This window comes from Notamacropus eugenii, chromosome 4 (genome assembly GCF_028372415.1).
Source record: "Notamacropus eugenii isolate mMacEug1 chromosome 4, mMacEug1.pri_v2, whole genome shotgun sequence".
In the NCBI taxonomy this organism is placed as follows: Eukaryota; Metazoa; Chordata; class Mammalia; order Diprotodontia; family Macropodidae; genus Notamacropus; species Notamacropus eugenii.
In genome coordinates, this window is record NC_092875.1 from 121,022,066 (window position 1) to 121,038,572 (window position 16,507).

At 35.6% G+C, this 16,507-nt stretch overlaps 1 protein-coding gene across 1 annotated transcript in view; it reads left to right on the forward strand.

The window, feature by feature from the left end:
* The window catches only part of ATAD2 (ATPase family AAA domain containing 2), an 87,828-nt gene that overhangs the window by 7,357 nt on the left and 63,964 nt on the right, over window positions 1-16,507 (forward strand). The window contains exons 2-8 of the mRNA XM_072603154.1: window positions 2,519-2,664; window positions 4,772-4,824; window positions 5,464-5,629; window positions 6,620-6,722; window positions 7,491-7,578; window positions 11,174-11,317; window positions 11,883-12,000. Of these exons, the coding sequence (XP_072459255.1) occupies window positions 2,519-2,664; window positions 4,772-4,824; window positions 5,464-5,629; window positions 6,620-6,722; window positions 7,491-7,578; window positions 11,174-11,317; window positions 11,883-12,000 (818 nt within the window). The remainder of the gene's footprint in view (window positions 1-2,518; window positions 2,665-4,771; window positions 4,825-5,463; window positions 5,630-6,619; window positions 6,723-7,490; window positions 7,579-11,173; window positions 11,318-11,882; window positions 12,001-16,507) is intronic.

Sequence of the window (16,507 nt, forward strand, 5' to 3'; positions counted from 1 at the left end):
TATGACAAGGACAAAACAGTTAACTCAGAAGTTAGGCCAACCAGAATCCAGTTCTATCTCTGCCTTGTTAGAAGACATATTTCACCTCATAAATCCAAAAATAAAATAATCCCCCAAAAAATTAGTAATAGCAGTGGCCAACATTTATATAGGGTTTGCAAAGTGCTATACATATCTCATTTGATCCTCACAGCAGTTTTATAGGGTAAGGTGTTATCCCCATTTTAGAGATGAGAAAACAAGCTGAGAGAGGTAAGTTCTATGTTAAAGGGGAAATGAGTAGAGAATGATCACTTTATAGTGCTTACTTGTATGCTAGATCCTGTGGCACGCACTTTACAAATTTTTGTCTAATTTTCACAATGATCCTGAGAGGTAGATGCTATTATTTTCCCCATTTCACAGTTGAGGAAACTGAGGCAGACAAGTTGTGATATACTGTGCCAATACTACACTGACTATAACTAGTCAGCGTAGACACTGTTTTTCCTAATTCTAGGCCCAGCACTTTATTCACCGCACTACCAGCTGCTTTTAATATATAATTAAGTTAAAACATAAATGAAGAAGAGACAATGTAGTAGAAAAAAAGCATTAGAGGTGTGGAGTAAGGAGAAACCTGAGCTTGATAGCTATATAACCCTGGGTAAGTCACTTTACTTCTGAGCCTCATTTGCCCAACAAGTAAAATAGAGATTATAATGTCTTTAATACATAGTTAAAAGGATTGTTGTGAGGGTCAAATGAAATGAGATGATGAGGGCTCCTGTTTTGTAGACAGGCTTTAAATCATTATAATAAATGTCAGTTATTCTGATTAGTCATCCTCCTAAAGGAAGTCACAATATTTGTGATATAACTGAAGATTGTAAAAAAAAACAAAACAAAAAAAACAGTATCCTCCCTAAAGGGAAAAGCTTCAGGTGAATGACTAACCTCCAGAGAGCATTTATGCCCTGAATTCCTTAAACTTACGATTTGTAAGGATAATGCTTCAGGACATAACTTTTAGATCAAGAGGTTTGTTCATAACAGTGGTTAAATCAGAAGATCATAGAGGTGTTTTTGAGGGAGGGTTTTGTTTTCATATGTGGGGAAAATGACCCCACCTTTGTACTAGTTTGGTAGATTAAACTAGTGGTATCCATTTATTTCAAATCCATGTATATAAGGATACATGAAAAAAAATTAAGTCTCTTGACCATTTAAAAATACATCTACTCCCAAGCCAAAAGAACATTTTGGTCAATTTATCTTGCAGAAATAATTATAAGCATACTGTTAAGCTTTGATTGGTCATTGATAACTGACCTTTAAGAGACTGTAAAATTATTGAGTTATGGGGTGTGTTCATTTAGAACCCTATCCCATCTTGTTAGCTGATGGGGGTTTTTAAAATGTCAGACTACATCTTAGAGTCAAGGAGTGCTACATCAGGCCACATATTAGAAGACTGGTTGTTACACTATGAAAGAAGGTTAGATATGGCATATAAATTTTTTAAAACGTGTTGTTGGAAGATATTTCAGCATTTAACCTATTACAAATTTGATATTCAGAACCGAATAAAAATTTCTTTAAACTTGGTAAAACTGAACCCTAAATTTGGAAAGTATGCCATTATTGTACTTTGCTTGATTTTTAATCATAACATGCAAAATTTACTAGAATATCCTAAGAAAATCCAGATGTAATCCAGTGTTATTTAGACTAAATGGCCTGCTTCTTGAATGTCCCTATTAACTATGAAATATTATGATGCTGTTTGGGTGTTTACAGGCAGTATACCACTCTTGACTATAAAAGGACACAGTGTGACTTCTCTAATCTCTCTTCCATAAAGGAAGGGCCTGACACATCTTTGTAAAGTATGCCAGTTAATCTCATAGAAGAAAGAGTACTAAGTAAGGCCCTGCTGCATAAGCTAGGTGCCCCACAAAATAATTTGTATAAGCAGCTTTGGGTAAATAAAATTGTTCATTGATGAGATTTTTTTTTTTTTTTTTTTTTTTTTTTTTTACAAAATGTTCAGGTGGAACATGAATGCAGTTAGCTTAATTGAAATGTTAAAAATCTTGGGATAGAATTAAAAGGGTGAGCAGTTGCGTAAGCTCCTTTGTGTGATTGTGGGGATATGATAAGAATATTGCTTTTAGTTTATGTCATAGTTGATCTTTCCAGTATTTTAGGGTTGCTTGATAAAAGCTGATAGTGTTTTTTAAAAAACATTTCAGTTTCAATGATATTTTTAGTGAAGACAGTGAACTAAGTAATTATAAACTATTTTAATATTTCTGAGGGACAACTTCTAGAGACTTGTCATGAAATGGTGGTATTTAATTGTTAAAGTAATTGTTATATTGGTTCTTAATGCATAAAAATAATGGTATTGTTTCTTGAAAGTGAAAATTAATGAGTGGGGAAGGAGGATTGTTTTATTTTTTGAAAATTCAAGTGAATTTAACCAATTTAGTTTTGTTGGAGAAGAACTTAAAGACTTTTCTTAATTTTTCTTAAGACTCGTTCTTCAGTTAAGGAAGTTGAAAGTTTCAGTACGCATGCATTAAGATCATTGAGGAAAACTGAACAGCATTCTTCAGACTCTAGTTTTGACAAGAATATGGAAATATCAAGTGATACAACTAATGGAAGACATTTTACAAGGTACCCTCCAAAGATGGTTAAATAAAAACTAATTTAAAATGATGGCTTCTGTGATATATTCTCAAATGCTTGCTTTACTAAGGCACTAGTAATTTGAACTGCTTCCATACTGGAATTGTGAACTTTATCAAATGAAAAAAATTTTTTATTTCATGTTTTTCTTTTGGTAGTGATATGTATATGTGACTGACAAGATTGATATGTAACCTATTCTTTTCTATTATTACCATCTAGAGGAGAATTAATTGTTTTTTCTCCAAAGTGGGAGTGTGAGTAAGTAGCTGTAGCAGTTACGTTTTTGGAGCTGATTATAGTTTTTACCTCTGCTTCTTTGCCTCATCACCACCTTTATTCAAAATTTTTATTCCAAATTAGTTTGTATTCAGGAATTTCTCACTATATATATATATATATATATATATATATCATTACTAATAATTATGTCTTAATAATTAATGTATTTTTCCCCCTAGCCTACTTGAGGGTTTATCTCTATTTTAACATGTCATATAATGGTGCCTGACACATAGGCTCTTGATAAATATTTATTGATTGATATTTTATCTTCTCCCATTAGAATGTAAGCTCCTTGAGGTTGGTGTCTTTCTTGCTTATATTTGTATCCTTGGCCCAAAAAATGCAATAACTCACAAATGGGCTTGGGCCATCTTCAGTTTGACCTACTTTATTTCAGGATTACTTTGCTACCACGCACACACATGCATGCACGCACATTATTTTGAATGTTCTGAGACTTCTATTTATCTATACGACATTCAGGAAGTCTTTGACTTCCTGGCTTAGTTTTTCTTTCTACCTTAACTCGGGCCTTCTTAATAGGGAGTTTTACCATACCTAATGATGTTCCCTAAAATACCTTAACTTCCAGTTTCCTTAATCTACTTAAATCCCACAGCCTGATCCTTCAGATCACATCTACTAACATTAGATAACACACAGCCTCCACCCTACTCCTTATCTCCCTACCCCCTCAAAAAATTCTTTATCCTATGCTTTCTTCTCCCTCTATACTATCTCATTGATGATCTCATCAGTTCCATTGGTTCTGTTATCCTGATGCAGATAATTACCATATTTATATATTGAACCCTAGTCTCTCAACTGAACTCTATTTCCTCATCACCAGCAGCCTTTGGAACATCTTTAATTGGATGTCCCATAAGCATGTCTAAAACAGAACATCTCCCACTCCAACCCATTCTCTATGTCAAGGGCACAACCATCTTTAATCACCCAAATTTGCAGTCCTTATATTGTCCTTAGCTGCTCACAGTCATCAGATCCAGTCTGTTAGCATATCTTCTCAACATCCCTTTCATATATCCCCTTCCTTATATCCTAGTAGGAAGGAAGGAAGCAAGCATGCATGCATTATAACCCTACTCTGTGCCAGGCACTATGTGTTATGCACTTTATAGATATCTTGTTTGATCTTTACAGCAACTCTGGGAAGTGCGTACTGTTGTTATGATTTTACATTTGAAGAAGCAGAGGCATTCATGATTTGCCCAAAGATAGTATCTAAAGCTGAAATGTAACTCAGGTCTTCTGACTTGAAGCCCAGACATACCAGTATAGTTTGGGTTCTTCCGTACTGCTAATGCTCCCTTCCTTTTGAGATTACCATCTTCCACTTAGATTGTATACATAGCTATCTGCATCTTGTCTCCACCATTGGAATGTGAGCTTCTTAATAGTAGGTACTGAGTTTTTGTCTCTCTCTTTTTTTTTTTTTTTTTGGTATCCCTAGCATATTTAGTACAGTACCTGGCACATACTACCTACTTACTTAATAAATGTTTTTTGATTAACTGACTGGTTTTCCTCAAGATTTAAATACAATAGAGCATTGGATCAAAAGATATAATTGGATTTTGGTGATTTTTTTCCCCCTACATAATTCACCTTTGGTCTTTCATATAGTGGCGCTAATACATAATACTAATCCTTAGTAACTTTGATAGTTGGATGTGGAAGCAAAACGGAAGTTTTTAAATGGTATTAAGGTTTTATTTATATATATATATGTATATATACATATATATATAGTTACTTTGTGTTGTTCTAATACATTTTTCTCACATAGGCAGTTGGCCAGACAACAGGCTGATAATAAAAAAAATGAAGATTGCAAAGAAGGTAATATTAAAGAGAAAGCTTGTTTCCTGAATTTAGTGTTAAATGTATGTAATTTTACATACTTCACTTAGAATCTGCCTGTACTGTATTCAGTAATAAGCATGGCAGTATTGGCATATTTAATATTGGATGTACAATATTTTTCTACTTAGAAACAATCTATTAACATTACATGATAATTCTTTGGCTAATGCAGGTATGTATGAATTGATGGTATTGAAAGGTTTTTAAAAAACTTTTTGTACTTTCCAGTGACTGTATGCTAAATTTACGTGAAGTGCATTACCAGCTATTAAAACCTATCCGTTGTGTCATTTTGAGAATCAAAGATTGAATATGCTAGAGGATTAATTTTTTAATTGACTAAAAAATTATTATAAAAATTGTCTTACTAATTAGGAATTGTGTTTTTTCTAGTATAGGTTTAATGAGATACTGTGATTTTAATATTCTAAAGTACAACTTTTAAAGTTGCCCATTCATTTCAGGACAGCTACTGTTCTCTCTGTTCTATGTATACATAAAAAAATTAAGTTTCTTTGAAACAAAAGTTAGGGCAAAATTTTTTACATTCAGTATTATATATCCACAGATGTGTATGTCATTTATGTACCTATATCATATGCATGTATTTTATAGACAAAGTGATTCCAGTTACTCGGTCACTGAGGACTAGAAATTCTGTTCAAACTACAGAGCATCTTCATGAAGAGAATGGTGATGTAGAAGTTCGCCGAAGTTGTAGGATCAGAAGTCGTTACAGCACAGTGAATCAGTCTGTACTGTTTGACAAACTTATAACAAAGTAAGTAAATATGAAGGTGCAAAAGTTGCATATAAATTTACTTAGAACAGTAAGTAATTTATTTTTTTAGACTAAGAAAAGAAATAAACTGTAAGAGTTTGATTTATTACTATATACATCCTGTGAAACTTGGTTCCATATTACCATATTAGACTTAACAACAATTAGAGTATTTTTACCTCTTAGTCTATCCCAACTCATGAATTTGTTTGTGTTACCTTGAGGTTTTGGAGCGCTCAGTAAATAAGAAGACAAAATGATCAAATAAATTCTTAGTTAAAATACACTTTGGTTTTATCTGAAACTTGTATGATAGCATCCATCATCTTATACCTTCTTCACTGCTGTGGAATCTTGTGGGCATTTTGTAAATACCTAACTGAGAGGGGTATGAAAGGTTTGCCTTTTTTTTTTTTTTTTAAGCATCATATGAGAAGATATTTAGTGTTCTAACATTTTTGGTTACTTTAATATCTCACCAATGGTGTTCTTAAATACTTTTTCACGTATACTTTAAATTTAATTTTTCAATTAACAAATATTTTTTTTCTCCTTTCCACCTCCCTTTTCCCATGCCCTGGGAAAAAATAAAAAACAAAACTTGTGTTATAAATAGGCAATCAAGCAAAACAAATTCCTACATTGACCATATCTAAAAAAATATCTCATTTTTCACCTTGAGTTTATCACTTTTCTGTCAGGAGAATGACTGGCATGTTGCATCAATGTCTTCGGGAGTAGTGGTTGATCATTGTATTGATCATAGTTCTTAAGTGTTTTAGAGAGATTTTTCTTTACCATATTGTTATATAAATTGTTCTCTACAGTTTGCTTTTTTTTTATTAGTGTTTCTATATTTTTCTGAAACTCACTTTTTTTCATTTCCTGTGCCATAGTAATGTTCCATTACATTCATATGTACTTTGCAATTGCTTTAGTAATTGTGCCAGCCTGTTTTTATATCAGGTATAATTTTTTTTTTAATACTAGCACTGCTGAAGCTGTGTTACAGAAAATGGATGATATGAAAAAGATGCGCAGACGTCGAATGATTGACTTGGAAGACCTGGGAGTATTTAATGATGCTGAAGAAGTAATTAATGTTTACATTCCCCCTTTATGTATACTCAGTTTAATTTTCTGCATCACCAGTCTTTTTTTTTTTTTTTTTGGATAAAATTATTTAAATCCCTGATCAGTGTCCATTACTTAAGATTCTTGACTTAATCACTCATCACTTTCCTGTGGGAAGGGTGTCAAGAATTCCTTATTTATTGCAAAAAATAATTGAGGTATAGGTTTAACCAAAATCAGTCTTTAATGAATTGAGTTTGTCCACATTCTTGTTTATCCATTCCTTTGTAGGTCATTTACATTTTGTCAACTTCAGTTTTCTGAGCTTTAAAATAACTATAATGATGCCTCCTATACCTGTTTTATCCTGTTATTGTGAGGAACAAATGAAGTAGTGCATGTGAAACTGCTTTGTGAACCCAAAAGTGCTGTATAATTGCAAAGTATTATTTTACTTGAGGAAAAGTTGGGTTTGGGGAATTAGTAGCTATTGCTCACAGCAGTGGTTATTATTTTGTAATACAAATTCAAGGTGTTACAGTGTTCTAAAATGGCTTTGGTGAAGTGTTTTTCAATAACGAAGCTCTTGTCTTATAAAACTTGAATGCAAAAATGACATCACCTAGACATGAGAAAGTTTGTGTATGCTTTAAAATTTGTGAGAAGTTTAAAATACTTCTTACACTTCCTTTTTAAGTAAGGTTTATAGTTTTATAGAATCTTACTTTGATCTGCTCATACGTAAATGCACAAAAAGTGTTAATAGTTTTCATTTAAATAATTTCAGGAAAATCTTGACATGTACTCCAGAGGAAAGCAAAAAAATGTTCAAAGAACTGATGAGGAAACCACTGATAATCAAGACGGCAGTGTAGGTGAGTGCTCTTTTGGTTTTGAGCTCTTTTAATAGCCTGTTGAAATATCTTTGTTCAATAGGAAGCTGCTTTTTTGTGGGGAAATTATACCACTTGTAACCCTTGGAGATATCAAAAAAAAAACCAAACAACTTTTTTCATCATAATACAAACCAAACAGAGCTCTATAGGAATACCACTTAGTTGCTTAAAAAAATGCTTTGGCATCAAACATACTTGAGACACAGATTACTTTATTTCATCACTTAAATAATAGGATGATTTTTTAAAAATTGTTCTTAAGTTAAATAAACTGATTTTTGCCTTCCTCTATCCTCAGCAGTGAATTAGTATATGGTATTGCCTTTTAGGTTTTAGTAAAGTAATGTTGATAATTGGATTTTTGAGAATTAAGTTTAAAAGGAAACTTAATTTCTGTCATACAGAAGCTAGTATGTGAAATGTAGTTTTTCAGATGAAGTTACTAAAGGAACAATGAAATTTTATTTTGGATATCACTTTCGTAAGTGGATAGAATAAGATAGAACATTCATTCTTGATTGTCTTAATAGCTGAATCTTTTTATATTATTGAGTAGTCTAATATACAGTTGTTTAAGCAGTTAATTTTAAAGGCAGAAAAAAGTAGGTTTGCCTTCAGGTGGGTGAGTGGTTCAAGACACATGCAAAATGTAATAACCTTCTAAAGTAACACTATCCTAATGCTGTAAGAACAGGATTGATGAAAAAAGAAACTATGCACACCAGTTGCAGAAACAGTTGATAGTGGACAGAGTATCTTGAAGTAATTGTATGTGTCTGTGGGCTCTAAAAATGATGAACTTTAAAATTAAATGTTTAACTCAACTTAAAACCTTCTTTTTAAAATTTAGACACATGGTTTACTGTAACTACTTTAAAGAACTCAATAAAATATCTAATGTGTAGATCAAAAAGACTTGGTAAACTTGTGAACACTACTTTAGTAATATTTTTTTTTAAGTGACTATATTGTAGGTGTGTGTTATTAGCATGCTAATAACATATGTTCCCTTACAATGGTAAATTTATTTACACTTCCTTTTTAGTGTACTTTTTTGTTTGCATTTAGAATGAGTCATTCTGAGAATTTATAGCAGTACAAAATAGCCATGCCAGATTATGAAAATATAACTTAGGAATAGTTGGGAAATTGCTTTATTTTCCTCATTCCGCCCACATGCACAATCCCTTTTTTAAAAAAATTCTTGTCTTTGTATGTACTTTGCCCAGATTTCCTCCTGTATCTGTATTCTTCCCTTCTCAAAGATAGCCATCCCATAAAAGAATATCTTTGAAAAAAGAAAGAGGGAGGAAAACAGCAAAATATCAGAAAAAATCTGAAAACAAATATTTCACAATTCTTAGATTCCCACCCCTGCAAAGGAATAAGGGGAGGTGGAGGTATTCTCATATCTCTTACCTAAAGTCATGCTTATTCTTTTTGATTTTGCAACATTCATTTTTGCTTGTTATGTGACTTTTTTTCCATGAATTGTTGTAGCTATTCTGTTTTTTGTTTTCTTGGCTCTGCTTATCTCAGTCTGCATCACTTTATTCATCATATTTATCTTATAGCACAGTAATACTGAATTACATTTATGTATCACAGTTTGTTTAGCCTATTCCCTGGTCTGTGATCATTTTCTTTGTTTCTGGTGCTACCGCAAAAAATGTTAGCATAAATATTTTATTGTATTTGGAGACTTTCTTCTTAATGACCTCCTTGGAGTATCTACCTGTTAGTCAAATCTGTGGGTCAAAGGATATGGACATTTTAGTCACTTTATTGTATAATTTCAAATTGCATTAGGATTAAGAGGGTTTGAAAAAAACTTTTGATAGGATGACATTTTTAGTTGGAACTACAGGAAGCCAGGGAGGTCAGTAGTTGAAGCAGAAGAGAGCATTCCAGGCATGGGGGACAGCTAGAGAAAATGCCTGGAGCAGAGAGATGGAGTGTCTGGTTCCATGGAAAAGCAAGGAGGCCAGTGTCACTGGATCAAAGAGTACATGTTGGGGAGTAAAGTAGAAGGGGATGTAGGATATGAGGGCCTTTAAATGCTAGGGCACTTTGTGTTTGCTCCTGGAAGCAAGAAGGAAGTTACTGGAGTTTATTGAGTAGGGAGGTGGCATGATTGGACCTGCTTTTTAGAAAAATCACATTAGTGGCTGTGTGGAGGGTGAATGAAATGTAAAAAAGATTTGAGATAAGCAGACCCAGCTTGCAGGCTGTTGTAGTAATCCAGGTATGAGGTAATGAAGGCCTCCACTTAGAGTTGTAGGCAGTGTTAGAAGAGAGAAAGGGGTGTATCTGAGAGATGTTAGTTACAAAAGTGAGATCCATGGGCCTTGGCAACAGATTGGATGTTTGGGGGGAGAGAAAGTGAGGAATACATGATGATTTCCTAGGTTGTAAGCCTGGGGTCCTGGGAGGATAATGTTACCTTCAGTTCAGTTCAGTTCTGCTTTAAGATCTCTACTGGAGTTCTAGGTATCTAAAAGGCAGTGGGAGATGTGACATTGTAGATCAGTAGAGAGTTTGGGTTAGGATGGGTAGATTTAAGAATCTTCAGCATAGAAATGGTAATTAAATCCATAGTTGCTGATGAGATCACCAAGCAAAGGTAGTATAGGGGGAGAAGAATAGAAGAAGGCTGAGGAGAGAATCCTGAGGGACACTATGATGAGAAGGTATAACCTGGAGGAGGATCCAAGAAGGGGTGTTTTCAGGTAAGTGGAGAACCAGGAAAGAGTGGTATGCTGAAAAGCTAGAGGGAAGAAATATCGAGGAGGAGAAAGTAATCAGCAGTGTCAAAGCTGCAAGAAAAGTCAAGGAGAGTGAAGATTGAGAAAAGGCCATTGGATTTGGTGACTAAATGATCTTTAATAACTTTGGAGAGAACAGTTTTAATGGAATGATGGAATCAAAAGCCAGATTTTAAGGAATTAAGAAGCCAGTGAGAGGAGAAAAAGTATAGGTACCTGTTGTAGATGACCTTTTCAAGGAGTTTTGCTAAAAGGACAAAACAGATGTAGGACAATATTGGGGGCAGAAAATGAGGGATTTTTTAGAATGGAGGAGACATGGGCATGTTTTTAGGGCAGTAGAGAATGAGCCAATTTGCTGAAAAATAAGTGTAGTATCAGCAAGGCCTAATCACAGTCTTTCACAGATTATAAGCTAATTGGTTCTAAAATTTTTGTCTTCTACTCTCTGTTTGCTTTAAGCCTAAAAAATCAGAACAGTGTTGATGATAACCAAAGCTAGCAAGAGTTCCAAAGTAGGAGACAAGTAGGAAGGTAACTCCTTCACTATTTCTCTATTGCAGCCATGTTATATACTAGCTATGGTGCCTCCATATCCCTCTCATGGTCTTTCATTGTTTGAACTTATAACTAAGTATACAGACTAGTCCTTATTTTTTCCTTTGGTGTTAACAGACCACTGAGTAGGCAATAATCCAACCAATTCCCCCCCATCCCACCAAAAGGCTTCCTTTATACTTTTATTCTAAATTAATTATAGAATTTCTTGTTATTTTTATTGATTTATTATTGTGTATTATTAATTATAGAATCTTCTGAAGAAGGTGAAGACCAGGAAGATGAAGACGAAGATGAAGATGGAGAAGAAGATGAAGATGGAGAAGAAGATAATCAAAAACGCTATGATCTTAGACAGAGGAAGACTGCTGTACATTACCAGGCTCCCCTGGAAAGTAAGTGCTATATATATTTGTTGGGTGGAAGGAAATTTTTCACTAACTTTATTTTTGCTTGTAGTTAACAAGTGCCATTCTTGTTTTTTTTTCCCCACTGACTCGCATTCTAGGCAAATAGTTTTTTGTGTGGGTTTTATTCTTTTATAAGTGCTGATAACTTAAATTGCCTTTCATAGCCAGCAATTGAATCTGTTCCAAAGTAAGTTAGATGCTACAATGTAAACTCAGTTCTGATCTTAATCTAAAACAGATTGATTTTTAGGACATGGTATGAGATATAATCTGACCTTTTGAAACTTTTTTTTTTACCCATTTTAGATTGAGTTTGTGCTTAAGTGCTTTTTTTGATTTGCATAAGTAAAACTACTTTGCCTCCATTTATTATATTTCAGTACTTAAAATATTAAATCGTTGTGGGATAAAACTTCTGAGGCAGGTGAAATAAAAATATTAAATGCTCCTATGCAGTAATGTTTTGTTTATTTTTAATTAAGGAAGCAGTTTGTGAATTTTCAAGTCCAAATATTTTATAACTGTTGTAACTTTTTAAAATTTTAAATAGAACCTCGGCACCAGAGAAAACCTAACATGTTTTATAGTGGCCCTGCCTCTCCTGCAAGGCGAAGATACCGATTTAGTTCTGCAGGACCAAGAAGTCCTTACTGTAAAAGAATTAACAGGTAACAGTATCTCTCCAAAACTATGAAAGCATATTTTTGGGAAAAGTGATAGAATTTTAGGAGTCATCTAGTTCAGTTATTACTCTTTATGCAAGAATTTATCTGATAGCAGAAGTTCTTAACATAGATTCTGTGAAGTTGTTTTAAAAAATATTTCAGTAGCTATATTTAAGTATAATTTCCTTTAAATATGATTTCCTTTGTAGTCCTATTTATTTTATTTTGTATCTAAAAAGGTACAAGACCCAATAAATGGTTAAGAGCCTCTGTTCCTGCAGAATTCCTGATGATTATTTTTCCTACCTCTGTACCCCCAGCAAAGGAGGCTTGCTGTTTTGATAGATAGCTATGATTATTAAGCCATCATGTTGAGCAGAAGTCTACCTCCCTTTAATTTTGCCCTCTGGAAGAGTGTATGAACTATTCTTTTTCAGGGCATAAAATGACTGCTTTTCAAATATTCAAAGAACTATCATGCATTCTTCTAAAGTGTTCATTTCTTCAAGCTGAACATCTTAGGTTCTTTATCCTTTCTTTGTGTGATGTAACTAGTCCCGTTGCTAATTCATTCTAAAATTGTACAGGTTGTCCTAAAAACTGCCTTCAGGAATTGGAGGACAAGATTCAGGGTATGATCTAAATAAAGTATCGTGGCATCCACTACCTTACTTAATTTGGATATAGTATTTTTTTAAATGCTGGCTAATAGTAAATGCAGTAGCTTTTCTCCTGGAGCATGATACTCAGTGAGTCCTCTGTCATTGACCTAAGGTCTACTGGGCCATCATTCCTCAGTTCAGTAAATAAGTATATAGTGTTTATGCATGTACAAAGAAATAATCCCTACTCTGGAGGAACTTGTATTCTGATAGAGGAGAGAAAAGTAAATATATAGCATAAATATAAAATTGATAAATACAAATATATTGAAAGTAATTAAATGCAAGATAGTTCGGTGGAAAGGCAGTAGTAGTTCAGAAAGATCAGGAAAGGCTTCATACAGATGATGGTTCTTGAACTGCATCCTAAAAGGAAGAGAGGAAAGTTATGACACTTAAGTAAAGAATCAATACATTTTAGGCATGTTGGGTGGTTCATGCAAAGACAAGAGAGTCAGAAATGGAGGGTTGTATGTAAAGAACAGAATTCAGTTTGTCTGGGTCTCAGAGTAGGAAAGGGAGAATAATATCCATTTGAAACTTCAAAGTTGTGTAGGGTTTTAAAATCTAAACAACAGGTGATATTTCATCCCAGAGGCAGTAGAAAGCCACTAGAATTACATGAGTAGTCTGTCAGGTGCCTACTATATGGCAAAAAAAAGATAAAAGACAGTTGATATTTTCTAGGAATTCACATTCTGAGTTAGATAATGTCAGTAACTATGTACAAACAAGTAGGGGGATGACATGGTAAGGTCTGTGTTTGAGGAAAATTACTTTGTAATTTGTGTAGGATGTCCTAGCATGGTGAGAGACTTAAGGTATGGAAATCAATTAAAAGGCTATTGGAATAATCTAGATGAGGTGATGAGGGCCTGAACTAAGGTGAAAGTTGCGGGAGTAGAGGTAGAAACTGTAGAATATGCCTACTGCCAAAGAAGACCATGCCATCAGAGAAATGATGACATGACTTGATTTTGTTTTAAGTGAGGGAAGGCTGTGCCAAGGTCACCAGCTTCACTTCTCCTCCAGAGCCATCTGAATCCAGTGACCGGAGATGACCCAGGATGTACTGGGTAAAATAAGACAGAGGGAAAAGAGGGCCTAGGACAGAACCTGAGATACCATCTATTCTTAGAGGGTGTGATCCAGGAGTGGTCAGAGAAGCAGGAAGAGAGGGGGAGTCCTGAAAATCTAGAAAGGAGATACTGAATATCAAGGAGAAACAGATGAACACACATCAAAGCCTGCAGAGAGGTCAGTGAAGAATTAGGATAGAAAAACGATTACTGGATTTGTCCCAAAGAGATCACTGGTCATTGGAGAGAGGTGGAATGATAAGGTCAAAAGCCAAGCTATAAGGGGTTAAGAAGAGAGTGAGAAGAGAGAAAGTGTAGGCACCAATTATAAATGGCCCTTTTGAGGAGCTTAGCTATAAAGCCAAAAAAACATAGGACAATAGTTAGCAGGGAGGGATCAAGTGAGGATTTATTCATTATAGGGAGGCAGGAGCATGACTGTGGGCAGTAGAGAGGAGCCAGTAAAATGAGGGACAGAATGGGGATGACAGAGGGGCCAACCTGCTAGAGGAGACAGGATGGAATGGGATTATTCGAGCAAGTAGAGGAGTCTGGAAGGGGACACCTCATGTGAGAGGTGTGAAGGAGAAGAGTGGCAAAAGGCATCTGGGTGATAAGATGAGAGGGAGCTCACAGCAGACAGCCCCAATTTTTGTCTGTAAAATAGGAGGCAAGGATCTCAGCTGAGAGGGAGGGGTGAGGCGTGGGAGGTTTGAAGAGCTGCTGTGGAGTAGGAGAGCGAGTGAGTTTATAAGAGGTACAGTAGGATTGCCTAGCATCAGTGAGAGCCCAACTGACATGGTGTGACATAAAATTGCAGTGATCACAATGTCTGTCTTATTGTCTCCACCTTTATTCAGCAGCACATGTAGGTGTGAAGTTGACAAGTGATGGGAGTGATCTAAAGCTGAACCATTGGCTGGGCATAATTGGTGATTTGATAAGGGGGATAGGGGTTCCAAACAAGACAGTGTGGCATTGGATTGGTTCACCAAGGGGCCAAGATAGAAAAAAGAGGAGTGATTAATATGGGGGAGATGGCCTGAGAGAGAACTGAGGGATTGAGAGACTGAAAGTGTGAAGGAAGAGTAATTTTGTTAAGGAGGGAGAGATGGAAAGCGACTAGATTATGGTCAGAAAAGGGGATTTTAGAGCTCTTGAACACAGAAGTGGAAGATTTGTGAGTGATGAGAAGATCAAGGGTGTGACCATTTTTGTGTGTGGCTGAGGGGGGGTTGAAGAAGCAGCACATGGGCAGTGAGTAGATTGAAAAACTGAGTGGTTATGGTGTTTGAGGGAGAGTTAATGTGTATGCTGAAGTCCTGTACTATGAAGGTAGGACTGAACTTATTGAAGAAGGCAGAGGAGTGACCAGGAGCTCTGTAGACAACAGCTACAAGGATTTTCACTGGGTGGTAGAAAAGACTAGCAAAGATTACTGAGTGCTGGAGGTGGGGAAAGAACCTGGAAATAAGGAATATCCCAGCTCCTCTGCCTCATTTGGTGAGACCAGTACTGGAAAGGGAGGCAGTAATAGCTAGCAGATGGAAGATTGTAGGACAGGAAAAGATTTAGGATGAAGGGCAGACTGTAGCTTACAGAGTAGGCATTCCAGAGGACACTGGGAGAGGTGGGTGGTGTCTAATGGGAACTGTGGGGTGAGTTAGGGTTGAGATGGATAGAAATAAGCAAACAGGTGGTAGAAAAAAGGATGTGGGGTTTAGATGATGACTAGAGGAGCTCCGAATCGTTTGCGTGTGCAGGGTCTGACCAGGTGTGTCAGTGTTTATTATTAAGTAGAAGGCACCACTCCTTCCCACAAGAGGCTGGAGATGGTAGGCATATGATAAGATGGGAGAAACGGGTGCAGCTGGAAATGGAAGTCCCATCTCCCATGGACTTTCTTCTTCCTCTTTCCTAACACAAAGCAGTATGAGTTGGAAAGCCTGAGGTCAAAGCAGAGGCTGCTCCTTTTTGTACTGGAGTCTCTCCACACTGCAGTGGGGAGATCAGGTCTGATCCTCAGGTGGTTCTGCATCTCACCAGGCCCCTTGCCACTTTACCTCAGGGGACATGAAATGCAGCCAGAGAAGGAAAGAGAAGGAAGATGCATGGTTGGGCACCTCTCTCCATGTGCACAGATGTCAGTACAGAAACATATTAAGCTAGAATGGGAAATCAGAGCAGGTGGGGCAAGGGAGGAGCAGAGAGAGGTCTAACAGACAGGACAGCACAGATAAGGGATGGTTAGAAGCAAAACAATCTCCAGGGTTGAAGGGAGGATTTAAAAGGGAAGGAAGAAAAAGTCAGAACCCACTTATGACTTAACATGTGCAAAGTGCCTTGCAAACCTTTAAGTGTTACCATTGTCAGGCAAATACTCTCCTTTCTTCTTATTTGGAAAGAGGGAGGTGGGAGGAAACCTAAGGAAAACATGGAATTAACAATCATAATTATAAATGTGAGTGGGATGAACTAATCCATAAAATGGAAAAAGGGAGCAAAAAGAGCAACAACACATTTGCTTGTTTTAATTATAAAAACACAAACTTTAAACACATTAACTCACATAGACTTTAAATGAGGAACTGGAGCAAAATCTACATTGCTTCAGCTGAGCTCTAAAAAACAGGCAGAGTAGTGATCATGATCTAGATAAGGCAGCAGTTAATGTAGAAAAGACAAAGACAAACATGACTGATGACAAATCAGTATAAAAACATTGTACATATGCACATACACACATAACTAATAATTATAGCATCTAAT